The following is a 27,960-nucleotide window of genomic DNA, read 5'->3' as shown; positions in this document are numbered from 1 at the left end:
TGAAAGAATAGCGCAAAAGGTATACACACACCCTGAAAATGGTAAAAATGTTAGTCATAATAATATGCTTCATATATATGGCAGAATCCACATGGGAGTGAGTTCCTCTGTGATGAAAGTGAGAAAGCCTTTAGTCACCACTTATTCCTTATTCTGTAGGCAGCAACTCACCCTGATGAGAAACCAATGGAATTTAATCACTGTGGAAAATTCTTCAGAAAGAACTGTCACCTTATTTGTCCAAGATATTGCAAGAGAGAGAAATGCTACAAATATAAAGAATATGGGCAAGACTTTGGCCATCCCTCAACTCTTAGGAGTCATGTGAGTACTCACACTGGAGAGAAAATTATTGAATTTAATGGTTGTGGAAAAATTTTCAATCAAGAGTCATCCCTTAGGAAACACTTAACTCTCACAGGAGAGAAATCTTCTGAGTGTAATCAACATCTAATGTCCTTCAACTTACACTCTTCCTTTTCAGTACATGAACAAATACCTACTGGAGAGAAACTCTGTGAATGCAGTGACTATGGAAAAAGATCTTCCCTTAGTTTCCACAAAAAAATGTGTATTGTGGAGGAAAGCTCAAAATGTAATGAACATGGGAAAGTTTTCACTGGCCCCTTGTCCCTTCAGATATGTGTGAGACCTCACACTGGAGAGAAACGTTATGAATGTAGCAATTGTGGGAAAGCCTTTGTTTTTCAGTCTTCCCTTAAGAAACATGTGAGATCACACACTGGAGAGAAACCTTATGAGTGTAATCATTGCGGAAAATCCTTCAGCCAGAGCTCTCATCTTAATGTGCACAAAAGAACTCACACTGGAGAGAAACCCTACGACTGTAAGGAATGTGGCAAGGCTTTCACTGTTCCTTCATCCCTTCAGAAACATATGAGAACCCACACTGGAGAGAAACCCTATGAATGCAGTGACTGTGGGAAAGCCTTTATTGATCAGTCATCCCTTAAAAAACATACACGATCTCACACTGGAGAGAAACCTTATGAGTGTAATCAATGTGGAAAATCCTTCAGCACAGGCTCTTATCTTATTGTGCACAAGAGAACTCACACTGGAGAGAAAACCTATGAGTGTAAAGAATGTGGGAAGGCCTTTAGGAATTCCTCTTGCCTAAGGGTACATATGAGAACTCACACAGGAGAGAAGCCCTATAAATGTATTCAGTGTGGAAAAGCATTCAGCACCAGCACTAACCTTATAATGCACAAACGAATACATACTGGGCAGAAACTATATGAATGAAATGACTACAGGCTAGCCTTAAGGGGTCCTTCACATCTCACTCATTTTAGAACTCACTCTGGAGAGAAACCCTATCGTGACCAATTTAGAAAGCCTTCAGGCACAACTCTTAAGTCACGTTGTACTGGGACCAACCTTATAAATGTTATGGTTCTGTGATTGTATTTATCAGTGAGTGTTTAATCTTTAAAGTGTGACAACTCATTAACTGATGAGTATTAAAGATTATACAGCACTCTAAATTCCCCTTGATCTACATCACAAAAGTTTTGATATATAATGTTTTTATTGTAATTAAGTACTAAATATTGTCCATTTCTCATCAAGATGTCTTGGACCAAACTATAGGTTATTTAGAAATACATATTTTAATGTGCAGACTCTGTGCAAATTTTAGTTATCTTTTAGTTATAGATTTCTAAATTAATTGCATTATGCACAGAATGCATGGTCTTCGTGATACAGATCCTATAAGACATAGATTCAAACAGAAAATTATTAGAGACTTGCTACATGGCCTAATGTGTGAGACACAAGAAGTTGCTGTCCCAGTATCCATTCCTCCCCTCCTTCTTTCAAGTAACAAAACTACAACTGTGTTCAAATTAGCAGTGTGGACAGTTCGTAAGGATTCATCTCCCAGCTTTCCTTGCAGCTGTGAGTGCCCATGAGCCCACAGTCCTGGCCAATGAGAAAGGAGGCAGAGGTCACTGCTTGTGGGTTCTAAAGAATTCCATGGAGATGGGAGCATCGCATCTGGCGTTTTCACTTTACCATTTGCCCTTTGTCTTATCTTTTCTTTTTTCCTAGAGAATAGACCAATAGGATGACAGTCATACACTACTGATTATATAATAAGGACATAAAATATTATTTAGCTATGTATAAGCAACTATGGGTTGCTTACTTCTGGACTTCTTGTAACATGAAAAAAATAAACTAACTGGTTTAAACCATTCTTGTGGGAAGAGTCTGTTTCAGTGGATTTCAGTCTCAACTGATACATCTCATATGGTCAAGTTTTAAGAATCCTTCAAGTATAGTTGAAAACAATGTGTATTCTATAATTTGTTGGGTATAACAGATTTTTAGTATATCTGATGGATAAATCTTATTGTGTTTTTAAAATCTGTATCATTACAAACCTTATCTCATGATCTCCCCTTTATTGAGAGAGGTATGTTAAAATGCCCCAGTATGACTGTGGGTAGTCAGATTGTTTTTTAAATTCTATCTTTTATTTTGAGGCAGTATAACTGGATGCATAAAAATGTAGTCATTTTGTATGTTTCTGGTAAATTGTCCTTTCATTCTTATATAGTGTTTATCCTTTTCCCCCTAATAATGATGTTCATTAATTCACTTGATATAAATGTGAGCTATTGACCTAGTGGATAACATTTAATGCCTACCAATTTTTAAGGACAACCAGAAACAACTTACCTTTCTTCATCACCATGTTAATTATGATGTTCCTTGCAACACCAAGAGAGATAATCCTCCATGACATCCCTTGTGGGAGACAAAGAGATCAGGAGTTCCCCAGTGGCTGTCCCCACCAAAGACACCAGCAACCCTCACCTGTCTCTCTGTTGCTCCTTGCTTTGCTTCTGTAGTGATTTATTCCCCAGCCTAGTGGGATATGAGGGATCTCATCCATAGAGACTGATGGCTCAATGTTTAATGAAAAAGGAAAAGGGGAAGGAACATTTTGTTCTTGCTCCCAAGAAACCTCAGAAGGTTTCTCAACTCAAATCAGTTTGTAAATCTCCTGGTCAGTGTGCTTGGGCTCTCTTGAGTGCCACTGCCTATCAACATGTAAGAGCATCCTCCTGAAAACCAAATTGTTACAAAATAAGGATTCCCCCACCTTGGATATAGACTCTAGTCCCTCTCAGGTTGATCGGGACAGCCTAGAAAGGGAGGCCACTGCTCACAGCAGGGGTCACTCGGGACCACCAGGAGCTTAGCAGGTAAATATCTAAAGAAAAAAGAAATAAAGAAATAAAGAAAAAACAGGGAAACACAAGAGACCAAAAGAAAAAAATTAAGTATAAAGGCTGGGGCTTTACGAGGCTACAAGCAATCCCCCCACCCCCTACCAAAAGAAAGGGGAAACTTTAAATCTTACGTGCCAAGTAGTTTTGAGGTCTAGCAAACGTAATGCTGTCTTCGATTGCTTACTGATTTAACAACAACAATGAAAAACCCCCAGATGCAGGGGACAGCATTAGAGTTTAGCACTGTGTCCTGCCTTGTGGAATTGACCGGAGGAGACAGACTACTTCATGGATTGGCAGGATTATCGATATGGGAAAATCACTGTTAGGGCTCTAGGAACGAGGGGAGAGGCATGTAGAAGACCTTTTGATGTGCTTGCTTGGGGTGGGTCCCTTCCCGCAGCCACGCCCTTCAGGCGCCAGTATTCAGCGATCTAAATACGCACAAGACGTATCCCACCTCCAACCCAGCCTCAGAAACAGGACGCGCCCCCCACCAGCAGCCCCGCCTAAGGACTGGTTCCAGCCTCGACCTTGTCTTTGGGGCTCATTCGGTCCCCAGCCCCCGCACCTAGCCCACCCGGAACCCATCTGTACCCACGCCAGAGAAAACTAGAATTTCTCCACCTGAAGGGATCGAACGTGGCCGACGGCGCCATCGCGGAAACCCCGCCTCTTCCGACCCCTCCCGAGCCGGAAGCGGAAGTGGCGAACTTCGTTCGCCGCAGCCTCTTCCGCTGCTGGCCGGGTGCTTCTTGAGCCGTTTCCGGTTGGTCGTGGTCCGGCTCAAGCCGGCGTCCGGTAGGCCGGCGCGTAGGAGAGAGAAACAGGTGGAAGGAGGAATTAGAACGAGTTTGTCCCGGGCCACCCTGGGGTCTGCTTAGAGAGGCCTACGCTGCTCACTTCCGCCGCGGCCTCGGGGCCTCCCGGAACGGCCAGGTCCAGAGGCCGCTCCGGCGAAATATCGTAAGGGTGCTTCCGTGGGGTCGTTTAGGTTTCATCCTGTGCTCCCCTCTTCAAAAGCCTCCAAAGCAGCCTTCGTTATTTTTCTTCGAGAGGTAAAGAATTTTCGCCTTTAGGGTCCGTTGACTCCAGCCCCGTGTCCTCGAGTCCTCACGCACGCGGCGATTCCGGCACATGCCGGTGAGCAGTCGGGGAAAGGGCCTCCGTTTCCTTTTCTATGCAAAAAAAGAAGTTTCGTCTGAGAATTTGGCGTTATCTTTGCGCGTTCTTTATTCTTGGCGCATTACATTCAGGTAGAAATGTACTTTCATGGATGTCTATGGGGTGCGTTTTTTGTATAGAAATGTAAGTTTATATAGGCCACAGCTCTTTCTACAAAAGAGAAGCAAGGATGCTCCCTTATCTCTTCATCTGAACTTCCTAAACCTGTACCTCCCCACAAAACTTCAAAACATGGGATTCCAAGAAAAACGGATGGAGGCTTTTTTGCCCTATATCTAGGATAATTGAACTTCTGATTAACAGGATGTTTGGTGTAAGTACTGTTTCCCCACATTTTTTGTTTGAAAAGTCGTAAACCTAAATAAAATGTGAAGCTTCGGTACAATTAATGTCCGTTGAAGTAGAGTCACCCATTTTGGACATTTTGCATGTTTGCTCTCTCTCTCTAGATAAATACATTTTTTTGGTGAGCTATTCGAGGGAGTAAGCTGAAAATAAATTGCAGCCATGTATTAATACTTGACCTTTAAATACTTGGTAATGCATCTCCTAAAGATAAGGACATTGTGCTAATTAAACCACAGTACTATTATTTACCCCAAGAAAATTTAAAGTAATAGTGTCACCTTCTATCTACTCTGTGAAAACTAAAATCCTCCACATTGTTCTGAAATACACTTCTGAGTGTCTTTGGATCTGAGATGCAATCAGGGTTTATATACGGCAATTTTTTTGTGTCTTTTAGTCTCCTTTAACCTAGAGCGTTGGCTGTTATTTCTCCATTATATTGATTTTTTGAAAAGTAACACGTTTTAAAAAGTCACACGTTTTGAAGTTTTTTAAAGTTGAGATATAATTGACATATATTAGTTGCAAGTGTACAACATAATGATTCAATGTTTGTATATCTATTCCGAATTAAGTCTAGTTAACATCCATCGCCATCCATAGTTACAGATTTGTGTGTGTGTGTGATGAGAACTTTGAAGATCTACTCTCTAAGCAACTTTCGAATATACACTACAATATCATTACCCATAGTCACCATATTGTATATTGCATGTACTCAGGGCTTATTTATTTTATAACTAGAAGTTAGTACCTTTTGACCACCTTTACCCATTTATCCCATCCCACTCTCACCTCCTCTGGCAACCGTAGATCTGTCTATCCATGCATTCTAGTTTGTTTTTTTAAGGTTCTACATATAAGTGAGGTCATATGATCATACGGTATTTGTCTTTCTCTGTCTGACTTCATTTAGCATAGCGACCTCAAGGTCCATCCATGTTGTTGCAAACAGCAAGATTTCCTTCTTTTTTTATCCCATTGTGTGTGTGTGTGTGTTGGGTATGTATATGTGTGTGTGTGCATGCAAACACACTATGTTTTCTTTCTTTATTCATAGATTGACACTTAGGTTGCTTCCATGTCTTGGCTATTGTAAATAACATTGCATTGAACATGGAGGTACATATATCTTTTGAGTTAGTGTCTTTGTTTTCTTCACATAAATACCCAGAAGTGAAATTGCTGTATCATATCATAGTTCTATTTTTAATTTTTTGAGGAACCTCCATACTGTTTTCCCTAGTGGCAGCCCCAATTTACATTCCCACCAGCAGTGCACAAGGGTTCCCTTTTCTCCACATCCTCACGAACACTTGTTATTTGTTGTCTTTTTGATACTAACCATTCTGAGAGATGTGCTGTCTCGTTGCATTGATTTGCATTTCCCTTAATAGTAACGTTGAGCACCTTTTCACATACCTTTTGGCCATCTATGTCTCGTCTTTGAAAAAACATCTATTCAGATCCTCTGCCATTTTTAAATTGCATTATTTGTTTTTTCCTGTTGAGTTGTATGAGTTCATATATTTTGGATATTAACCCCTTAGCAGATACATGATTTGCAAAAATTTTCTCCCATTCTGTAGATTGTCTTTTCATTTTGTTGATGCTTTCCTTTGCTGTGCAGTAAGTTTTTTACTTTCACATAGTCCCACTTGTTTATTTTTGCTTTTGGTGCCTTTGTTTTTGCTTTTGCTATTTTTGCTTTTGTTATCAAATACAAAAAACCATCTCCAAGACCAATGCCAACGGGCTTACTGCTTATGTTCTGTTCTAGGAGTTTTATGGTTTTAGGTCTTACATTCAAGTTTTTAATCCATTTTGAGTTAATTTTTGTGTATGGTGTAAGAGAGTAGTCCAGTTTCATTCTTTTGCATGTGGCTGTCCAGTTTTCCCAACATTACATGTTGAAGAGACCATCCCTTTTCCATCATATATTCTTGGCTTCTTTGTCATAAATTAATTGTATTTGTGTGGTTTTGAATTTCTGGACTCTGTGTTCTGTTCCATTGATCTCTGTGTCTGTTTCTGTGCCAGTGCCATACTGTTTTGATTACTATAGCTTTGTAATACAGTTTAAATTGGGCAGCATGATGCCGTAGCTTTGTTCTTTTTTCTCAAGATCACTTTGGCTATTCAGAGCCTTTTGTGGTTCCATACACATTTTAGGATTGTGTGTTCTATTTCTGTGAAAAACGCCATTGGAATTTTGGTAAGAATTGCATTGAATCTTTATATTGCTTTGGTACAGGGGACATTTTAACAATAATTCTTCCAATCCATGAGCCACAGAATATCTTTGCTTTTATTTCTGTCTTCTCCATTTCTTTCATCTACGTCTCATACCTTTCAGTGTACAGGTCTTTCACGTCCTTGGTTAAATTTATTCCTAGGTATTTTACTCTTTCTGATGCAATTGTAAATGGGATTGTTTTCTTAATTTCTCTTTCTAGTAGTTTGTTACTAGTGTATAGAAACCCAATTGATATTTTTTATAAGTTCTTGCTTCATTTATTAGCATAATTTCTTGTTTTTTCAATTTAATTTAGTTTTTAATTTATATTGGAGTCTAGTTGATTTACAATGTTGTGTTAGTTTCAGGTGTACAGCAAAGTGAATCAGTTATACATATACATATATCTCCTCTTCTTTTAGATTCTTTTCTCATATAAGTTATTACATATTGAGTAGAGTTCCCTGTGCTCTACAGTAGGTCCTTGTTGATTATCTATTTTATATATAGTACTGTGTATATGTTGATCCCAAACTCCTAATTTATCCCCCTGCCATGCAGTTGATTTTTGTATATTGATTTCGCATACTACAACTTTACTGAATTCATTTATTAGTTCTAACAGATTTTGGTGGAGCCTTTTGGGTTTTCTATATATAATATCATGTCATCTGCAAAGAGTGACACTTTTACTTCTTCCTTTCTAATTTAGATGCCTTTTCTTTCTTTTTCTTGCCTAATCGCTCTGGCTGGACTTCCAATGCTACGTTGAATAAAAGTGGTGAGAATGGGTATCCCTGTCTTTTTCCTGACTTTAGAGGAGAAGCTTTCAGCTTTTCACTGTTGAATATGATGTTAGCTGTGGACTTGTGATATATGTCCTTATTATGGAGCAGCATTCCCTCCATACCTGCTTTGTTGAGTTTTTAATCACGAATGGATATTAAATTTTGTCAAATGCTTTTTTCTGCCTTGTTGAGATTATGATATGATTTTTGTCCCTTTTTTAACTTTTCTTTTTAACTTTTTAATTTTTTTTTTTGGTTGTACCAGGTCTTTGTTGCAGCAGGCAGGCTCCTTAGTTGCAGCACATGTGCTCCTTAGTTGCTGCACGTGTGCTTCTTAGTTGCAGCTCACTGGCTCCTTAGTTGTGGCATGTGTGCTCCTTAGTTGTGGCATGTGAACTCTTAGTTGCGGCATGCATGTGAGATCTAGTTCCCCGACCAGGGATCGAACCCATGTCCCCTGCATTGGAAGGCGGATTCTTAACCACTGCGCCACCAGGGAAGTCCCCAATTTTTGTCCTTCATTCTGTTACTGTGTATCATATTGATTGATTTGCAGATATGGAACCATCCCACATCTCTGGATATATCCCACTTCATCATGGTGTATGATCCTCTTAATGTATTATTGATTTGGGTTTGCTAATATTTTGTTGAGGATTTTTGAATCTGTGTTCTTCAGGGATAGTGGCCTGTAATTTTCTTTTCTTGTAATGTTCTTGTCTGGTTATAGTATAAGGATAACACTGGTCTTATATTTGGAAGTACTCCCTCCTTCCTGTTTTTTTGGAAGATTTTGAGAAGGATTGATATTCATTCCTCTTTAAATGTTTGATGGAATTCACCAGTGAAGCCTTATGATCCTGGACTTTGGTTTGTTGGGAGGTTTTTTACTACTGATTAATCTCCTTACATGTAATCAGTCTGTTCAGATTTTCTGTCTCTTCCTGATTCACTCTTGGTAGGTTGTATGTTTCTAGGAATTTATCCATTTCTTAGGTTGTCCAGTTTTTTGGTGTACAGTTGTTCATAGCAATCTCTTATGATCCTTTGTATTTCTGTGGTATCAGTTATAGTATCTTTTTCATATTTAATTTTGAGTCCTCTTTCTTTTTCTTGGTGAGTTAGCTAAAGGTTTGTCTTATTTTGTTTATCTTTTCAAACCTCTCAGTTTTATTGGTGTTTTCTATTTTATTTTTATTCTCTATTTCTTTGAGTTCCATTCTGATCTTTATTATTTCCTTTCTTCTACTACCTTTGGGCTTTGTTTGTCCTTCCTTTTCTAGTTTCTTGACGTGTAAAGTTAGCTTGTTTATTTGAGCATATTGATATTTCTGATTTTATTTTCATGGTGTGTTTAAATGTTTATTCTGTTTCGTGTATTTCTATCAACTGGTAATTGGATCCAGAACAACAGCTAGCACACACTTTGTCTGAAAAGGGACAGGGGACTTTCCCGGTGGTCCAGTGGTTAAGACTTGCACTTCCAATGCAAGGGGCACAGGTTCGATCCCTGGTGGGGGAACTAAGATCCCACATGCTGCAGGGCGTGACCAAAAAACAAAAAAAGAAAAGAAAAGGGACAGATAGGAAGTACTTTATGCTTTCCAGGCCACAAGGTCTCGAATTAGTCCATTCTACTTTTGTTGTGGGGAAGTAGCCATAGATCTCAGTAAACAAGTGTATATGGCTGTTTCTCCATAAAACTTTATTCACAAAAAAAGGCCTGTGAGTCATAGTTTGTCACTTACTTTTTGGTCTGCAGGCTTCAAAAGATCATTTACAAAATATATCATAGATGATGTTGTATATCTTAAGTTGTATTTCATCAGGAAGACCTAGATTTATATCATTCTTCTGTTAGTGATGCTACATTTGATTACTTAAGGTAATGATCACCAGAGACCTGTATTTTAAAGGTAAACTACTTTTCTTCTTGAATAAGAAAGTAATATGTAGGGTAATATTTTGACACTCAGAATATCTTGTTTTCTAAGAACCTTTACCAATTATTCTGGCATCTGTGATTTAGCACTACTAACAGTGATCCTCTGTGTATGTTGTTTCACGTTTGTAGAGGTGTATCTTCAGGACTAGATTTTAAGGTTGGGTTTCTAGGTCAAAGGGCCAAAACACGGTTAATTTTTCTGGGTATATAAGTCCCTTCCATAAATCTTGTGCCATTTGGTAGTTTCCAAATCAACATTAAAATAGGATTAAAATTATTCTGGAGAAACATAAGGAACACATTTTAGTTTTGACTTCAAGGCACTTGTTTTCAAAAATGATATCCAGGGAATTCCCTGGTGGTCCAGCGGTTAGGACTCCATGCTTCCACTGCTGGAGGCCTGGGTTCAATCCCTGGTCAAGGAAACCAAGATCCCACAAGCTGCGAGATGAGGGGAAAAAAAAAAAAAGTCGATATCCAGTCCACTTTCTTCCTAAGAGTACTCAAATACGTTTTCAGAAGTACAGTGTTTTGATTTGTATTGTGCACAGACATTTTATATGATTCCTATTTCATTTTGTGTTGTAGTTTTTTGTTTGTTTTACTTCAATTTGTGCATATCTATGCTGTAACATTTGTGTGGGGATTGGCAATTCTGACAGTCCACCTAATGAGCTAGGCTGTCTTCGAGAAATAAGGAAACAATGGAGATCAAAATAAGGATAGTATTGCTTCTATGGGGTTTACAGTTTATTTAGGAAGACATTTTAAGTGATTGTTGGCAAGTTTGTTATCTGGACATAATAATGGCTTAATATGAGGGGAGAAGATATATTGGGAGGTGTTGATATTTAAGTTGAGAATGAAAGCATGGATATGACTTAGCTAATCAGGTTGTTTAGCTAAGGTGAGGAGGTGCAGAATGAATGAGAACATTTCAGATGAAGGAACTTCATGAGCAAAATTCCAGAGAAGTTGCGAATTCAGTGTATTTCCTAAGGTGAAGAAAGTGGGTTGTCTGAAGCAGAGCAGAACCAGAGAGTGTTGGGAGGTATATTGGAGAGTGGGGGACAGGGCCAAGGGAATTACTTACTCTGAATTATATTCTAAGGCCATGGGAAACTTAGGAAATATTTTAATCAAAGGAGTAATTTGAATCTACTTACAACTCCTAGTTTGAGAATGGTCTTCAGAAAGTGTGAGAGTGAATGCATGGAGTCAACCTAGAAGCTTATGATAAATAAGCTTTAAAACACGATGGTGGTAAATTACAATTGGATTATTATTATGGAAAAGGAAATAAATGAAATGATTTGAGAGTTTTATAGAAGGTAAAATTGAGAGAATTTTACTTGATGAAGTTATTCCTTCATCTGTTGATTTACTAAAGGATATATTATAGTCAGTGCTTGAATGATTAAGACATAGTGAAGAAAACTGAATTCCTCACATTTGTTCACAGACTTCCAGATATAGTTTCCTAAAGACTAAATGGTAATGTTAACCTCTAACACCTTATGTATAAAATTAAAATGGGGAAGAGATAGAAATGAATCGTTAGTTTATATAAATAAACATATGCATTAAATAAATGCATGCATATAATAAGCAAAGAGAAAATGTGCAAAACTACTACGGTTCTTGTTTCTCTAATTGGTCTTGAGGTTGTGGTTGACATCCATGGGTTACTTCTTCAACAATCAGTTTCACATTTCCCTTGCCCTCAATGAGACCCTCACCTGGTCTGGGTTATGTACCTGGTGGAGTGACCCAAATGTTCATTCCCAGGCACACAACTGTAGTGTTAGCTGGGTCATCCATGGAAAAAGGAAGTCCATATTGTTGAGCCCACAGATAGGCTTCATCCCCATTAGCATGTCCATTTGGTTCATGGACCCATTGAGGAAACACTGTTTTGGCTGGGAAAAGTAATTGACATCTATGGACTGTATCATTTTGTCCACCTGATTATTAATAGTCTTATTTATAGTGGATTGCTCTTGGTGGACATTCATATAGGGCACAAATAACTTTACAGTCTATGTGCATTCAGAGACATCCTTTCATATACCTTTTCCCAGACTACTTTTCTTGTCATCAACCTTCCAATCTTGTTCCATTCACATCTTTGACTCTACAGTCAAATGATTGACAACTGTTTGTGAATCAATGTGTATCCATACATATGGCAGTTTTTCACTCCAGACCTAGCGACAGCCAAATATACTGCTTGAATTTCTGCCACTGGGAAGATTTTTAATTACTACTGCCTTTCAGGGTCATTCCTTCAGTAAGGATATAGAGCTTCAGCTCTAAACTTCCAGGTGTAACTAGCTTACTATGCAGACCCATCTATAAACCAGGTTTTGTCTCAGCCAGCTGGGTGTAAGGAATACCACAGGAAGCCATAGACATGGACTGAGGAAGAGGAGGTAGTGCAACTGAACTCAGGTGTTGAAAGAGCCTTGGCAGCCTATCATACAATTTACTTGCACTCACTGGAACTGCCTGAGCTTAATCCCTTAGGAACTCCTAGGAGTTTACATGTTCACCAAACTCTTTTGATACACATTTGCAGAGTTGGGGTTATTTTGTATGTAAGCTGTTTTCTCCTACCTTATGTGGCATACTGTCTTGTCCCCTTGGATTTTGCACTAGTTGTGTGTCCAGAGGCAACGGCAGGTAATTGTGGTGGGTCTCAAGAATGAGCATTCCTTCCAAGGCATCTGCTGTAAGTGAGATTATCACACATTTGTCAAGCAGAGGAAGGCTAGTATCTTCAGAAACCTAAGAGCAAGCTACTTCCCTGATAAGGGAGGCTCAGAGTGTCTTGGGGGTTCAATATTGTGTCATCAGGGTCCCCGTAGATGTCCCCATTTCAAGTTTCCTGTCTCATTCTTCCCTGATCAGTGCCTCATTTTCACATGAAAAAGTACGTGAGACTGACTTTTAAGTATGGTTGAATACTTGAACTCTGCATTTGATTTTTAGCAATATCTTTCCCATGTGACCACATGAAATGAGTTTTTAACCTGTCATGGAATCTCTGGTTTCAGACTTTGACTTGAGATAGCAGATCTGAGCTTGTCATTGTCTGGGCAACTACACTCAAAAGAATCCATCTCTTACCACAACCATTATAATCACCGTTATTGTTGTACCGTTAAGTGTAGCATTCACCTGGTCTCCCAAGGCAAGAGCTGTACCATAATCATCATAGGTGATAGCTTGACAGTTGTAATTCTGTGAATGTCTTTCCCATTGGCAAGGCTTTTAGCTCTATGCTTGAGTCCAAAGGTTTGACCAAACATATCCCAAAATGTCATCTTTACTACTTTGTCTCCAGGAATCACCTATTTTCACTATTGTGTATAAGTCTGCATGAAATGAAGAGACAGAAATCATACTTTGATTTAAACGGGAAAAGTATAGTATAAAGTTGTAAAGAGAATTCTGTCATATATCCTAGAGTTCATGGAGAGTACCTAAGGAAGGCCAAACTTATAGTGGGGCCCTCTCCCCAAGATTGATTTCAGACCTTGTTAGAGAAGGTATCATGGCAACCCATTGAATGTGAGGAAATTTGCTAGGTTGCCAGGGCCAGAACTAGTTAACAGTCACTGGACAAGGAGGAAGCTCCCCTCTGGAATGCAGGCAAGCCATGACTGGTATGTAGATGTGGAGAGGGAATTGGGGTGCCACTGCCAGTGCAGGACCTAGAGCACTAAGTGTCCACGCAAGGAGGCTGTGGGAAACAAGTGACAGGTGTGCAGAGAAGCCGACGCTGGTGTGAGTGCTTGAAAGAAGATGGTGTTCCTCCCACCCTTACATTCTTAGAGTAATCAAATATATTTCTGAAAACAGATATATGTTGTGTTATGAACAGTTATTTAGGTATAATCTAGGTGTACTTGAAGAGTGATGTGAAGGAGCTCCACTCTGTCAGTCACCAGTCAGTGGGTGCCTTTGGTGTGCCAGACACCGTGCCACTCTTTGTACTGGCAGGCACTGGCATCCAAAACAGATACAGTGCTACCAATGATATGCCAGAAAAAGAAACTCTCCCCAAAAAAGCTGATCCTAATGTCAGACAACGTTGTCAAGAAGCATTACTACAGATACAGAGATCATGATAAACAAATCTGTTTCTCCAAAAATATAAAAAATCAAATGTGTATCCACTCAATAATATTGTTGTTTGCAAATACATAAAGCATTACTTGAAAGAAGTGGAAGAAGAAATAAACAATTTCAAAATTCTAGTGGGAGATTTTAATGTATTTTGCCCATAGTTTCACTAAACAGTACACGAAAAATCAGTTAGGACCTACATTTGAAAATGCTGTATTAACTGCCTAATATACATATATAGCATAATGTATCTAGTAACAATGAAATCAGAAAGTGCTTGTCTGAGCGCAAGAAGTAAGGAATGGATGGAAAGGGACAAGAAGGCTTTCCAGGGAAATAAATATGTTCTGTTTCTTGTTTAGGCTGGTGATTATACAAGTATATGCAATTATCAAAATTCATCCATTAAATACTTAAGATCTGTGTATTTGATTAGACATTAATTATATCCAACTACAAAATAAACAGAAAAATAAAACATTTTAGCAGATACCGCCTCACTAAACTTACTCAGCCTAAGGACTCCTGGTTTGAGACCCCTAGTAGTAAGTACAGTTACAAGGGAGTCTAGACACATGATTTTTTTTGACCTCATGTATGTATGGGTTTTAGTCTTCTCTACTGAAGAATAAGGACTGTGGGGACAGTGAGGATGAATATGGTTCATAGGTTCATAGGTAATAAACTGTGGAACTTCCATTGTCATCATTCGTATACCGTTTTGTAGACCAGCATTTGGCCTGGTGGTCTGTGTTTGATATATTAAAGGTCATTGATATTTAACAAAAAGAAGTTAACTTTTAAATACAGAATGTTAAAAGACAAGAAACATGAAGAAAGTCTGTGGAAGAAGTAAATAAACATAAAAGCAAAATTTTCAGTTCCATAAAAAAGGAACTGAAAAATAATATGAAAAGGTGATTGTCTGAAAAGATTCATAAAATAGACAAATGTTGGGCTAAGTATGACAGGGCCTTGCTCCTTGTCCAAGGCAAGGAGAGAGTACAGACCTGTTTGATTTGAGTGTTTCCAAACGGAGACCCATGGAGGCTTCCCAGTACGTTTATGTATTCTGAATTATTTTGTAAAAAGTTTGATAAATTTTTTTCTAATCTTTTTGGACCAAGTGTGGAAGACCTAATGATTTCCCCTTTCTTTCTTTATCTGGCCCAGGAACTAACAGAATATATGTGGGGTGTGTGTGTGTGTGTGCGCGTGTGTGTGTAGGATACCCTTTATTTTTTTTACCTGCTTGATTGTTCTCCCATGTTACTAATGAATTGATATATCAATTATTAGTTTATTGTCTATCTTCCCTAATAAGAATGGTGGATATTTAATGCCTAGAATATTTTCTGTATATGTTACTGCTCTCAACTGATTGCCTAGCACAAAGTCACTGAAAGAAAGGAATAATCCAGTGATAAGAACTAAAGGAGGCCTAGAGCTTCAAACTTCTCCAACATCCATCAAGAGAAGCTCAAGGATGTTGACCGAATAGAATGTTTTATTTTTTCCCTTCGTAAGCCCAGCAGCAGCCTACACCAGTGCTTTTCCAATACAAATATAATGTATAGATCACGTATATAATGAAAATATTTTCAGTACCCACAATAAACAAAAATGAAGATTACTTATATGAATATATTTTATTTTATCCCATATATATTAAAATATTACTTAAACATTTAGTCAATTTAAAAATTGAGATATTTTACATTTTTTTCATTTGAAGGGTTTTAAATTTACTGGACACTAAATTTTTATCATATATACTTAATTTCTGCTTAGAGCATACATAATTTACAGTTGAAAAAGTAGATTCCAATATTCAGGTTGTTCCAAACATATAGGTAAGCTGTAAGCTCCTAATGAGATATCTGGTACATAATGTCCTCAATGAATAATAATTGATGTTACTGATATTTTTGTTGTAGAGCATACTCTTTTAGTAACTATGTTATCTACATAGAAAGAGCTAATTTATGATGTTGTGTGTGAGATAACTAATATTTGTTGATTAATGATTGATATGAAGCAGGACTCCAGGTAACCCGATCTCCAGGGGGATGGAGATGTCCCTGTCCATTTGTATTCATAAGCTGCCTGACATGATCTTGACATCAAAGAAAGGAATTTTCAGGCAAATTTCACCATCATTGCAACATGACAGCTATATGTCCCATGAGAAGTCCTTGTTAATGTCCTTTTTCAGAGACTCTACTTTAGGATCTGCCAGTCCTTTGGTCTGGGCCTGAGCAGTCATGCTTCTGGTTCATCTAGGAATTGCTGAAGGGAGCCAGATAATGCTGTTCTCTAACTCGGCTTTCTGGTATACGCATTTAGGTAGAGTTGCTGCATAATCTTATTTGTGTATTTTATTGCCTTGACAAATGAAGAGTCACATTACTCAGGTCTTAAAGTTCCTTCCCTGCAAAATGAACCCATTACTCTTTTCCTGATGGGCAGCATGGCCCACCATCCCCTTTTCTGGCTCCAGGTGAGACAGGACTACTCTGGCATTTCACAGCAGTGATGTGTATATATGTGAGATTTCTTGAGTGTGCAAGGATAATTGGGAATTTCGAGCTAGAGTTGAATGACTTCCAGGCAGTGACTGTGGGAATTATGATCATCTCTGGGTACTCATGCCTTCTTTCTCTTCTCCTAGGTGTTCTAAGGACCCTTTCAGCTTCCTGAGGAAAAGATAGAGGCAGAAAGGATAATGGCTGAGTGTTTGAGAAGTTGTTCTCGGGTAAGAAGAAAGTCTCTCCTTCTAAAAAATGAGCTACTGTATCCACCAGATGGACACATTCTGTCTTGGTAGACCTGTGTCCAGAGCTTCTTAAAGAAATAAAGCCACTGCAGGACTCAGTCCCTGATGAATTCCCTCCCTAAGTGGAGGCTCATACTGGTGACACATTACCCTGAATAATCTCAGTATTTCAGTAATGACCTCCTAATCTTGCCTCTCATGATGGTGACTGCATATTTTTTGTTTTGCTTGGCGCTCTTACACAGTAAGAAAGATGACTGTGCATTTCTCAAAGAATGTATTCATTCATCAGCGTTTACAAGTGCTTCCAGTTGGCTTAGGACTATGCTACAGGAGAGAAACAAAACACTTTAAGGCTCATTCTATTGAGATAAGTTCATGTATTACACGTTCCATTAGAGCTGTAGCTGAAGGATATCAATCATGAGTGAGTGTAGATAGAAGAGAACCTAGGACCAGTGTGTCCTGGGGGAGATGATGAGAGACCTTGAATCATGGGTCACCCGTCTCCAGTCCTTACCATTGGTGGAGGGCTTACTTTACTGAAGCTAGTATGTGTGTGATGGTTTAGGACTCAGTGACCTTTGCTGATGTAGCTGTGGACTTCACCCAGGAAGAGTGGACTTTACTGGACCCCTTTCAGAGGAACCTATACAGAGATGTGATGCTGGAGAACTACAAGAACCTGACCACAGCAGGTAAGGCTGCCATCATTCCTGTAGCCTCTTAGGGAACAGATATATGTGATGCACTTACTGTGTTGCAGCATGGGTGATGTTACATATGAATATAATGGAAACTAACAGACACTGTTCTTCACGTGAATGGGTTTTAATTCGGTTGGCGTCTGAAAATGTGCTTCTAGGACTAGCATTATCACCATCGCTCTTAGAAATGTGCATTCTCAGACTCCATCTTTCACCTACTGAATGAAACTGCGGCATTGGGACCCAGTCATCTGTGTTGTGACAGACACTGGACTTGGTTCTCATGGACACCAAAGTTTGACACTCATTGGTATATTGGTTTCTCCATGTGAATGAACATCTTTTTTTGCACTTACTTTGTTTCCTGTATCGAAAAAAGTCTTAAGCTTTGTAATTGTTTATATCAATCTGAATGTGGGCTTCAGGGACCAGAGAGAAACAGTCTTTGTGGAGAACAGAAGGAGGTGAATTTCCTGTTTTATCTTTTCTGAAATAGTTTTACCACAGTTTTAGACATATAGGAGCTGATTCAATGGACAGTTTCTTCTATTTTTCTGGAGCTTCTTTCATTAATTTATCTTTCCTCATAAACAGGGTATCAATCATTGAAACCCACTCTGATCTCTTGGTTGGAACAAGATGATTTGAGGACAGTGGAAAGAAGAGGAGTCCTCCAAGGTGAGTGATTCCTGATCAATGAAAATTTCAGTGTCTTTGGAATAATGATGAGGAAACTTGTTAAGATGTGCTTTCTCACAGAAGGCTGAGGTCACTGGTCTCTGATGTTTCAGGATATATTCAAGTTGTCATACGTACATACTTCACATTTACTCACAATTTCTTATGAGCTCATAAAATGGCTTGTTCTTTTTTTTTAATATAATTTTATTGGAGTATAGTTGATTTACAATGTTATGTTAGTTTCAGGTGTACAGCAAACTGATTCAGATATATATATATATATATATATATATATATATATATATATATATATATTCTTTTTCAGATTCTTTTCTCATATAGGTTATTACAGAATACTTAGTAGAGTTCCCTGTGCTATACATTAGGTCATTGTTATCTATCTTATATATAGTAGTGTGTGTATGTTAATCCCAAGCTCCCGATTTATCCCTCCCTCCCACATTTCCCCTTTGGTAACCATAAGTTTGTTTTTGATATCTTTAAGTCTGTTTCTGTTTTGTAAATGAGTTCATTTGTATCATTTTTTTAAATTAGATTCCACATATGAGTGATATCATATGATATTTGTCTTTCTCTGTCTGACTTACTTCACTTAATATGATAATCTCTGGGTCCATCCATGTAACTGCAAATGACATTATTTCATTCTTTTTTACAGCTGAGTAATATGCTATTGTACATATGTACCACATCTTCTTTATCCAAAATGGCTTGTTCTGTTTCTTTTTTTAACTTTATCATTTTGATGTAGGCTATTTTTCCAAACATTCCTCTTTTCCTTCACTGATAATATTCAGGTTTTTTTCCGCATCATATTTAATTTTCATAGAATTGTTTTTAATCAGGTACTGAATTTTGACTCTGCATTCCTATCATTGTTAAATATTTGGCATAGCCAAACTCCTCAAATCTAGTATGTATGTATTGATATTTTTAACATCTTTAATTTGGAAGCCAATACAAACGAGTATTATTATTTTTAACTCCTTCAGCCTCCTGTTTCTTTCTACAAACTCTTATATTTGTTATTCTTTTTTTATGGGAAATGCAACTTAAAACGAAAGGCTCAGCAATTCAGCAGGATAATCTTGGGGGAGAAACATCTGTTGAGATGGAAACAGTAACATTGGTAAGTTTAAAACATCATATTTCTCTTTTTCCACATTCAGAAAAGAAAGGGAATTTCATTTATAGCATGAGCACAAGTGATAGATGTTTGCAATAGGTGGCAGTCACCCAGGGGAGAGCAATGTCTATGGTGAGATACTCTGAATAGGATGAATTTGGGGATATCCTAAACCTAGCTTGATACTTATTGCTTCAGAGTTCCCATAAGTCCTCATTTCCACATATGTAACAGGACACTTGAGATTTTACAACAATCCATGAAGCTGTACAGGATTATTTGAAGGTTGGAGTAGATGGAACATCATTCTGGCAGAAGGATTCCATCATTCAACCTGAAATAAATCAACAGGGCAGAGGTGTACGAATGTAGTAGAAGTGGTCATCTTCATCGTTGTAATGATGTTTCAAGTTTGAGATGAGTAGGATCAATTAATGAGTCTGAGCAATCTTTGCATCATCATTCATCTATCCATCCACAGGCAAGAATCCACAATGGATGGAAACTCTGTAATTGTGAGCAATATAGGAAAGACTTCAGTGAACACTTGAGCCTTAGGACAGGCAGGAGAACTCAAAATGGAGGTAACACTTACGAGCATAATGAGTATGGAAAAGGCTTCCTTACTCTGCAGAAGAAAACCTCTACGGTTGCGAAGCATTTTGTGTTTAATCACTGTGGGAAAGCCATCATCCTGACTCCAAATATTGTGAACGGGAAAACCAGTGTGGGAGAGAAAGCCTTGGAATGCAGTGATGGTGAGGAAGCTTGTGTGAATCAGCCTTCTCTTCAGGCACAAGTAGTAACTCAGAATGGGGAAAAACGCTGTGAACAGAGGGAACATGGGAGAGCTTCTGTTCACTCCACAAGGCGTGGTATACCTCTACGAAATCACACCACAAAAAAAAGTTATGAATGTAAGGAGTGTGGGAAAGTCTACAAATATCATATATCCATTAAAATTCACATGGGAACCCACAATGGAGAGAAACCCTATAAATGTAAGGAATGCGGGAAAGCTTTCGTTATAGCTTATGAACTTAAGAGGCATATAAAATCTCATACTGGAGAAAAGCCCTTTATATGTAAGGAATGTGGGAAAGCCTTCATTAGAGCTGATCACCTTAGGAGCCATATAAAATCTCATACTGGAGAGAGGCCCTTTATATGTAAGGAATGTGGGAAAGCCTTCATTAGAGCTTATCACCTTAGGAGCCATATAAAATCTCATACTGGAGAGAGGTCCTTTATATATAAGGAAAGTGGAAAATCCTATTTTTATCCCTTATTCCTTAATGATCACATGCAAAATTATAGTGAAATAAAAGTGCATAAATGTAGGGAGTGTGGGAAAGCCTTCCTAACTTCCTATAGACTTAAAGAACATATAAAATCTCATAGTGAAGAGAGGCCTTTTCCATGTGAAAAATGTGGAAAATTCTTTAAAAGTTCTTCATATCTTAAGATTCACAATCGAATTCACACTGGAACAAAACCATATAAATGTACGGAATGTGGTAAAGCCTTCATGAGGCCTTTTGTACTTACTGAACATATGAAAACTCATGCTAGAAAGTTTTTATGTGAAGATTGTGGAAAATTTTTTGTCAGATCTCAGTTTAGGGACCATAGAAAATCTCACATTGGAGAGAGGCCCTTTCTATGTGATCAGTGTGGAAAATCCTTTAAACATTCCTTATACCTTCATCGTCACAAGACAATTCACTCTGGAATAAAACCTTACAAATGTGAGAAATGTGGGAGAGCCTTCACTTGGAAATCAGACCTTTCTAAACATGTCCAAACTCATGGTGGAGAGAAAGAAACCTGAGGATGTAAACAATGTGAGAAATCCTTCAGTTATTCCAATTCCTCAGGAAAAACTCACCCTCTAGCAAAATCCTGTAAATGAAGAATATGTGAGAAAGCCTTCAATTCTCTTAGTTCGTTTGTCTTGAAAGAAATCACTTTGTCTAACTGATGTCAGGTATGTGGGAAAGCCCTCAGTGGCCCTGATACACTTGACGTGAAAAGAGCACACTGGAGAGATGGTCTTCAAGCATAAGGAATGTGGGAAAGCCATCCATCTCACAACCCAGCCTGTTAGGACTCACAGTGAAGCCATACGATTAAGAAACATGGAAAGCACTTTACTGTTTGCTAGGGGAAATATATATTCCCTAAATATGGGAGATCTTGCAATGCAGAGGAACTCTACTGATATAAGATTTCTGGAAAACTGTACATCTCTTGAGTACTTTGATGATCACTTGTGATCTCACTGTGGAGAAGAATATTAGGAATGTGAGAAATATTGTTGAGTCATCATTTTTTTCCATTAGATTGTTGCTCATGCTTAATAAACATGGGGTGATTCACAGGCCAGAGAAACGGAGTGTAGTAAATATGGGAAATGCTACCCTGAGTCTGAAATCTTAGGGTTTCTGAGAAAGGATAGTGTTCCAGGTGGTCCCAAAGATCTATTTTGAACATTTGTCATTTGGCCGTGACCTTTCCTGGGCAGTGATACGTCTTCCCCTCATCATCAGGCCAGGCCAGTCTAGTTGCTACATTTTCCAGGTCACAACCTGGCCAAAAGTGGGCCTACAGGATTCACACTTAATCCTCTTTGGACCCCCTGGTTTTTCCTGTTGGATGGACCTGGTCTTATATTGTGAAGACAGGAACTGCTTGACTATGTATGAGGCTCACCAAGTCCATCTACATCAAGTCCCAATGGCCAAAGTGGAGGATATAGTACATCTCTGTAAATCTTGTAAAGATGGCCTTGTCCTCTCTCACACCTGATCCTTTCAGGGTCAGGGTCAAGCATGGGATGAGTGGAGAGGAAGTGAGATTTCATCTACTAATGTGAGACACCCTGATTTCCTGAGCTTTGTGGGAGAACCAACACCCCAACACCTGTGGAGGACGTTCAACCTCAGGCCTTGCAGGAAGAGGGTGAGAGCAATGATTGTTCCTTTTCACCCCTATATTCAGCTCCACACCCATGCAAAACAATCATGTCATGTGTCTGGATCAAGCAACGTCTGCTGTAGGTGACATGTCCTCCCTCTGGGTTTGTCCTCCAATCCAAGTGCTTGAAAAGTGAAAAACTCATGTGACTGGCTGTTCCTGATAATGTGCGCTGCTTGATGCCGTGACTGGCAGTTCCTGAAGGTGGGCTTTGGGTTCAGACACAGACAAATGACTAGTACACCTATTATTCCTCTTAAAGATGGCTTTACGGAGGTTCATCTCTCCTCAGCTACTCCCCCATCTTTGTCACCACTGGGAATTACAGAAATTGAACAGGATCTGTCAGGATTTTTTATTGGCTCAATTCTACTAGCTGTCAGTAATGTCCTCAGTACAGGTGTACCAACCGCACCATTATTGCCACCAGAACTAGCCAGTCCCTCATTTATGTGCCACCAATGAACCCAGCTACTGCATTACCAGGTCTGATGCATTTACCAGCAGGTATGCCTAACCTCTGCACCCTCCCCAGTCTTAAGCTTCCTGCACCCCACATCATGCCAGGTGTCAGTTAGCCAGAACCCAGCTTCTGCCTTCCTAGGACTTTATCTAATAATAAAAACCTCATTTCAGCCTCTGATGAAAGATTACACAGTTCTCATGCTCGAGCAGCCTTGGGTTACATCATGTATAGCCAATCAGGGTACAGCTTTTTTTTTTTTTTTTTTAAGTATTTATTTATTTATTTATTTGGTCCTGCTGGGTCTCAGTTGCGGCAGGTGGGCTCCTTAGTTGTGGCATGCAAACTCTTAGTTGTGGCATGCATCTGGGATCTAGTTCCCTGACCAGGGATTGAACCTGGGCTCCCTGCATTGTGGGCGTGGAGCCTTAACCACTGCACCACCAGGGAAGTCACCAGGGTGCAGCTTCTTGATGACACTTTCTTGAGGCTAATCAAACCATTGTAATGATAATCCAAATCAAGCTTAAAACAAAGCCTGGACTGGAATTAACCTCTGAACCTTCATTTATACATATTTATATGTGGAGTAATGTGTCATGTTTGGTTCTTTTTTGTGTATGCATATTGCTATTTGGCCTATCTGTTGACCTCTTTAATTATTGGCAGTGACACTGAATTATCAGCAGGTTAGTCTTAACTCCCTTGAATGCAGTGTAATGGATTACATACTAGCCCTGGATGACATTCTGATTTTCTGAAATAAGACCTATATTTCCAGCAGAATTTGTTGCAGTTGCCTGAGTCTGAGACCTCATGGGTCATGTTAGAGGTTTAAATGCAGGTTGGCCTTATTCTGCTGCTTGGATTCCTAGTGATAGTGTCATCAACAAGTGCTCACTGAGATCCATGAAGCAGATTTCGTCCCAACTCTTGTTCTTTAGTGGTTGACAAGGTGTCATTTTCATGTGAAAATTCTCCAAAAGCCAAGTTGATGTGTGAACCAGGAGCTTGCTGAAGATCCTCCTCCGTGCATCGCTCTTGCTTCTGCTGATCATGTTGTACATGTGAATACAAGGCTGTGATCCCTTTTTTTCTCAGAATTGAGAAATGCAGTGAGGGAAGTGGAAAGATGAGATCATCTCTCCCATTGAGACAACAAGCAGGCTTGGTTACTACTGCAAAGAAACTGAAATAAATTCCACAACCTCAGCATTCCTCTCCTGTAAGACAACCCAATGTAGTACAGACTCGACATGGGCCCTCTGTGTCACCCCTGAGAGACTCAGGGACAAAGGGACAAAGGGAACCAATACAAACAGGCTAACTTTCCTTGGAGGAAGGGAATAATCAAGTCACTGGTCCAACAGTTTTGGTGATGGAGACGTGGCTTCCTGGAAGAGGCAAAACAGTAGTGGCCAGGCTGGGTGGAAAGACAGAAAAGCATCTGGAATCCAGTAATGAAAGCTCTTCCCCAGACATTTGCCCATGTTTGGGGCAAGAAGAGGGAACAAGGATACCTGCTGTCCTACTTCTTAATGAGGCTCAACAGTAAGTGTATCAGTAGTTATATCAGTTTGCTTTTCCTTAATTTCTCAATCTTATACTACGCTTAATTTTTTTTTTTAATTTTTGATTTATTTTTTGGCTGCATTGGGTCTTCGTTGCTGTGCTCAGGCTTCCTCTAGTTGCAGCAAGCGGGGGCTACTCTTCGTTGCTGTGCGTGGGCTTTTCATTGCAGTGGCTTCTCTTGTTGCAGAGCATGGGCCTAGGCCCACGGGCTTCAGTAGTTGCAGCATGCAGGCCCTAGACTGCGCAGGCTTCAGTAGTTGTGGCACATGGGCTCAGTAGTTGTGGCTCGAGGGCTCTAGGGCACAGGCTCAGTAGTTGTGGCGCACGGGCTTAGTTGCTCCAGGGCATGTGGGATCTTCCCGGACCAGGGATCAAACCCATGTCACCTGCATTGGCAGGCGGATTCTTAACCACTGTACCACCAGGGAAGTCCTATGCTTAATTTTTTAATGTCACTTTATACACAGAAGTTATGTGGACTTTAAAAATACCTACGTTTTTGCTATCCAATCTTAAAATCCTTTTCTTTTACTTGGAGCATTTACTGTATAATATAATAAATTACTAATAAATTTGGGTTTGTGTGTATCATCTTAGTTTTCCCATATTTATCTCATTTTCCATCTTTCTCTACATTGTTAGTGTATTTTCATGCAGATGATTTAACTGTTGATGATTGAAATTTATATGCTCCACTACTTTTCCTTTAGTTGCTACCCTGAAACCTTTTAAATTAACGTCTTTCATTGAATTATTTTTTTTTTTTTTTAATTCATTGAAGTCTTAATACCTTTTCCCTTGTACAAAGTGTACTGGGACTTGTGAATACCACAATGCCCATTGTCAACTCCTCAGCAACACACTGACCCAGCGACCCAGAAATCAGTCTGTAGTCAGAAGAGCCACAAAACAGGCCCAGGTGACAAAAAGAGCCAAGTCCCCCCAGGGAAGTGGCAGAGCCGCCCCTGTCTCATGAGAGGTTATGTTTGACAGGGAATGGATAACCCCAGTGGGGAAGTGCTAAGTATCATCAGAAACAGTGAAATTAGTGCACTATCATGAAGTAAATTGACCACCACCATAAGGGGACACAGCTGTGGAGACTGACTGCATGATTGCCCCGCTGTGGCCAAACAGTAATGATGATGGGAATGGCTGTGACTGTTCCCCAGCTTTCCTGAGTACTTCATGTTGGCCTTTTCTATCCCAGACGACTTTGGAGCTGGCTGTCTGCCTCAGCCCCCAGTGGTGCCGTCCATTGGGTTTCCCATTGGCTTTGTCCCCTGGCCTTTCTGGGACCCTGCAGTCAATGCAGCTCTGGTCCTTTCTTCACTCTTTACCCTGACCTGCCGCTCTCACAGGCAGCTGTCTTCCTGTCTCCTTCTCTCCCTCTGACTGCCCTGTCACTTGTCACATAAAGGGTGGCTTGTGGGTCCCTGGTGATGGGGACATTATATAAGACGTTATTGCCCCTGAGCAGTATGTCTTTCCACATAACAGCAGAAAGGCATCTCTTTAGTACAGGAGCTTTGAGGCGAGGAGTGGGGAAGATTATTCATCAGAGTGAAGGGCGGAGCAGGGTCAGCTTGTGTTTGTGCTCCATGAGGGGAGGAGAGAGCTGCACCCTGAGCTTCTGAACCAGTTCACTTGTGACCCGTTGGAACACAGTGCCTTTCACCACTACGAATCACTTTCGTCAGTGGAATCAGTTTCATCATTCTTATCTCAATGTTAATGGAAAAGTTAAGGGACAGGTTGGGGATATCCTTCCGCCTGAATCTATCACGTCTTGTCTCTAGAGCAAAGCCCAGAGTTCTTGGTCACGGAACATGTTTAGACAGGTACACCGTTCAGCCCATGGTGACTCTGGGGGCACCAGGCCCCTGCGCTGGCCTGGAAGGCCATGTGGTGCCTCAGCAGCCAGGCAGATTGGAGCCCAAATATCTACAAGGGCAGCTCCAGGAACTACTGAGCTCCCCTCAGCTGGGAATACAGAACACTCTATTGTGTGGGCTTCTTCCTTGAAGCACTTCTTGGTGGCTGATTTGTGTCAAAGCCCACCTTCCTTCCCCAACCACCGGCTCTCAGTGATGTGTGTCCGATGCTCTCCCTGCATGACCCACTGCATTTGGCCTACCCTCTGGTGCCTGCCTGGGAACAGGGCGTTCCTGTTTCTGAATGGCTGAGGCAGCTGTGCTTGTGAGGCTACTGACCTCCCTGTGCCGGCCGCCTACAGGAGTGACACTGCATGTGGGCATTTAAAAATACTGTTTTGTGTTAGGTGTTTTGTTCAGTGGTTTAGTCTTTGAAATAACAGCTAAACAGTTTGTTTTTTTATATTCACTTTTTTTACACTCTACATTTCTCCATTTGGGGTCTGAGTTTAGTAGTTTAAAAAAATACTAGCCTTTTTAAAATATCTGACTTTTGATTTGCAAATTGATTTAAAATGTCCATTTTAAATAAACAGCTGATATATATACATTTAATATTACTAAAGGAACCTGTAGCACTTTACTGTCCTTTTATGGGCAGGTTTTTATACAGCTGGGTCTCTAAGAGAGGCACTGCCAACCAAACTGGTTTAAAAATTTTTTTTCCCCAGATCTATTACCTTTGGAGGATCCATTAAATACTACTACTAATCCTCTACTCAGTTTTCTACTACTGTAAATACACATCAAGTAAAATTTACTGTCTTAACCATTTTAAGCATACAGTTCAGTGGCATTAATTATACTCTTTTTTTTATTTTTTTATTTTTTGGCCGCCATGTGGCATACAGGATCTTAGTTCCCCAAGCAGGGATTGAACCCGGGCCTTGGGCAGTGAGAGAGCAGAGTCCTAACTACTGAACCACCAGGGAATTCCCAAATACACTCTTATTGTTATGCAACTATTGCCACCATCCATCTCCAGATGTTTTTCATCATCCCAAATTGATGCTTGGTACTTATTAAATAACAACTTCCTGTTGCCCCTTGCTCTAGTCCTGGTAACCACCACCGTACTTTCCATCTCGGTCTCTATGAAATAGATTCCTCTAGTTACCTTACCTTGTGTATGTGGAACTGTATAGTTGGCCCTTGAACAACATGGGTTTGAAATGCGCCGGTCCACTTATACTTGGAATTTTCCTCAGTAAATAGTACGGTGCTACATGATCCATGGTTGGCTGAATCCATGGTTGCAGAACCTCGGATCCAGATGGCTGACTCTTGGACTTGAACATCCCCAGATTTTGTTGTCCCTGGCAGGTCCTGTAAACAGTCCCCTGCAGATACCGATGGACAGCTGTATTTGGCTTTTTGTGTCTGGCTTATTTCATATAGTAGAATACCTTCAAGTTTCATGCATGGTGTTGCATGTGACAGAATATTTCTTTTTAAGGCTAAATAATACCCCATTGGATATATATACCACATTTTGTTTATCCAGTCATCCATTAATGGACACTAAGGGGACTTCCATCTTTTGGCTACTGTGAATAATGCTGCTATGAACATGAATGTGGATAGAACTACCAAGTTCTTTCAGTTCTTCTGGGTGAAACTCAAAGGGGAAATTGCTGGATACTGTGCTAAGTCTCTATGTATCCTCGTTCACTTTTAAATCTTACCTTATCTTGACAGGTGTGTTATTCATAGGGATGTTGGGGAAAACTACAAAATGGGAGCTTTTGACAGAGAAATTTTGTCAGTTGGGTGTAAAGATGTAGTAAGAGTGTCTATAGCAC

The 27,960-nt window shown here is 39.7% G+C and overlaps 3 protein-coding genes and 1 long non-coding RNA gene across 6 annotated transcripts in view; 3 read left to right on the top strand and 1 right to left on the bottom strand.

Moving 5' to 3' along the window:
• LOC132363088 (zinc finger protein 177-like) overlaps positions 1 to 2,203 on the top strand; it is a 33,503-nt gene extending 31,300 nt beyond the window's left edge. For all 3 annotated transcript variants that reach the window (XM_059918485.1, XM_059918486.1, XM_059918484.1), the window contains one exon: positions 160 to 2,203. In XM_059918485.1, coding sequence (XP_059774468.1) covers positions 160 to 1,269 — 1,110 coding nt within the window. In that variant the 3' untranslated portion in view covers positions 1,270 to 2,203. The remainder of the gene's footprint in view (positions 1 to 159) is intronic.
• LOC132363086 (zinc finger protein 426-like) lies at positions 244 to 22,123 on the top strand. The gene is made up of 6 exons (XM_059918483.1): positions 244 to 324; positions 16,574 to 16,657; positions 17,250 to 17,376; positions 17,980 to 18,063; positions 19,152 to 19,216; positions 19,695 to 22,123. The coding sequence occupies exons 2-6, from the start codon at positions 16,628 to 16,630 to the stop codon at positions 21,042 to 21,044; spliced, it is 1,656 nt and encodes a 551-aa protein (XP_059774466.1). The 5' UTR covers positions 244 to 324; positions 16,574 to 16,627; the 3' UTR covers positions 21,045 to 22,123.
• Positions 1,696 to 3,949, bottom strand: LOC132363096 (uncharacterized). The gene is made up of 4 exons (XR_009502544.1): positions 3,897 to 3,949; positions 3,140 to 3,250; positions 2,713 to 2,781; positions 1,696 to 2,075 (listed from the first exon to the last, which is right to left on the bottom strand). It is a non-coding gene; the product is annotated as an uncharacterized LOC132363096 (long non-coding RNA).
• Positions 19,168 to 27,960, top strand: part of LOC132363092 (olfactory receptor 7D4-like) — a 70,487-nt gene continuing 61,694 nt past the window's right edge. Inside the window, exon 1 of the mRNA XM_059918507.1 lies at positions 19,168 to 19,216. The gene's annotated coding sequence lies outside the window, so the exon portion shown is untranslated. The remainder of the gene's footprint in view (positions 19,217 to 27,960) is intronic.

This window comes from Balaenoptera ricei, chromosome 3 (assembly GCF_028023285.1).
Source record: "Balaenoptera ricei isolate mBalRic1 chromosome 3, mBalRic1.hap2, whole genome shotgun sequence".
Taxonomy (NCBI): domain Eukaryota; kingdom Metazoa; phylum Chordata; class Mammalia; order Artiodactyla; family Balaenopteridae; genus Balaenoptera; species Balaenoptera ricei.
The sequence above is the reverse complement of the archived record's forward strand: the minus strand, read 5'-3'. Positions and strand labels throughout refer to the sequence as shown.

What these genes read in the sequence shown, in the direction of transcription:
- LOC132363086 (XM_059918483.1), top strand. Translation starts at nt 16,628, where the DNA reads ATGGCTGAGTGTTTGAGAAGTTGTTCTCGG. An exon ending in GTTTGAGAAGTTGTTCTCGG is followed by an intron (nt 16,658 to 17,249) that starts GTAAGAAGAAAG and finishes GTGATGGTTTAG; the next exon opens with GACTCAGTGACCTTTGCTGA. An exon ending in AGATGGAAACAGTAACATTG is followed by an intron (nt 19,217 to 19,694) that starts GTAAGTTTAAAA and finishes ATCCATCCACAG; the next exon opens with GCAAGAATCCACAATGGATG.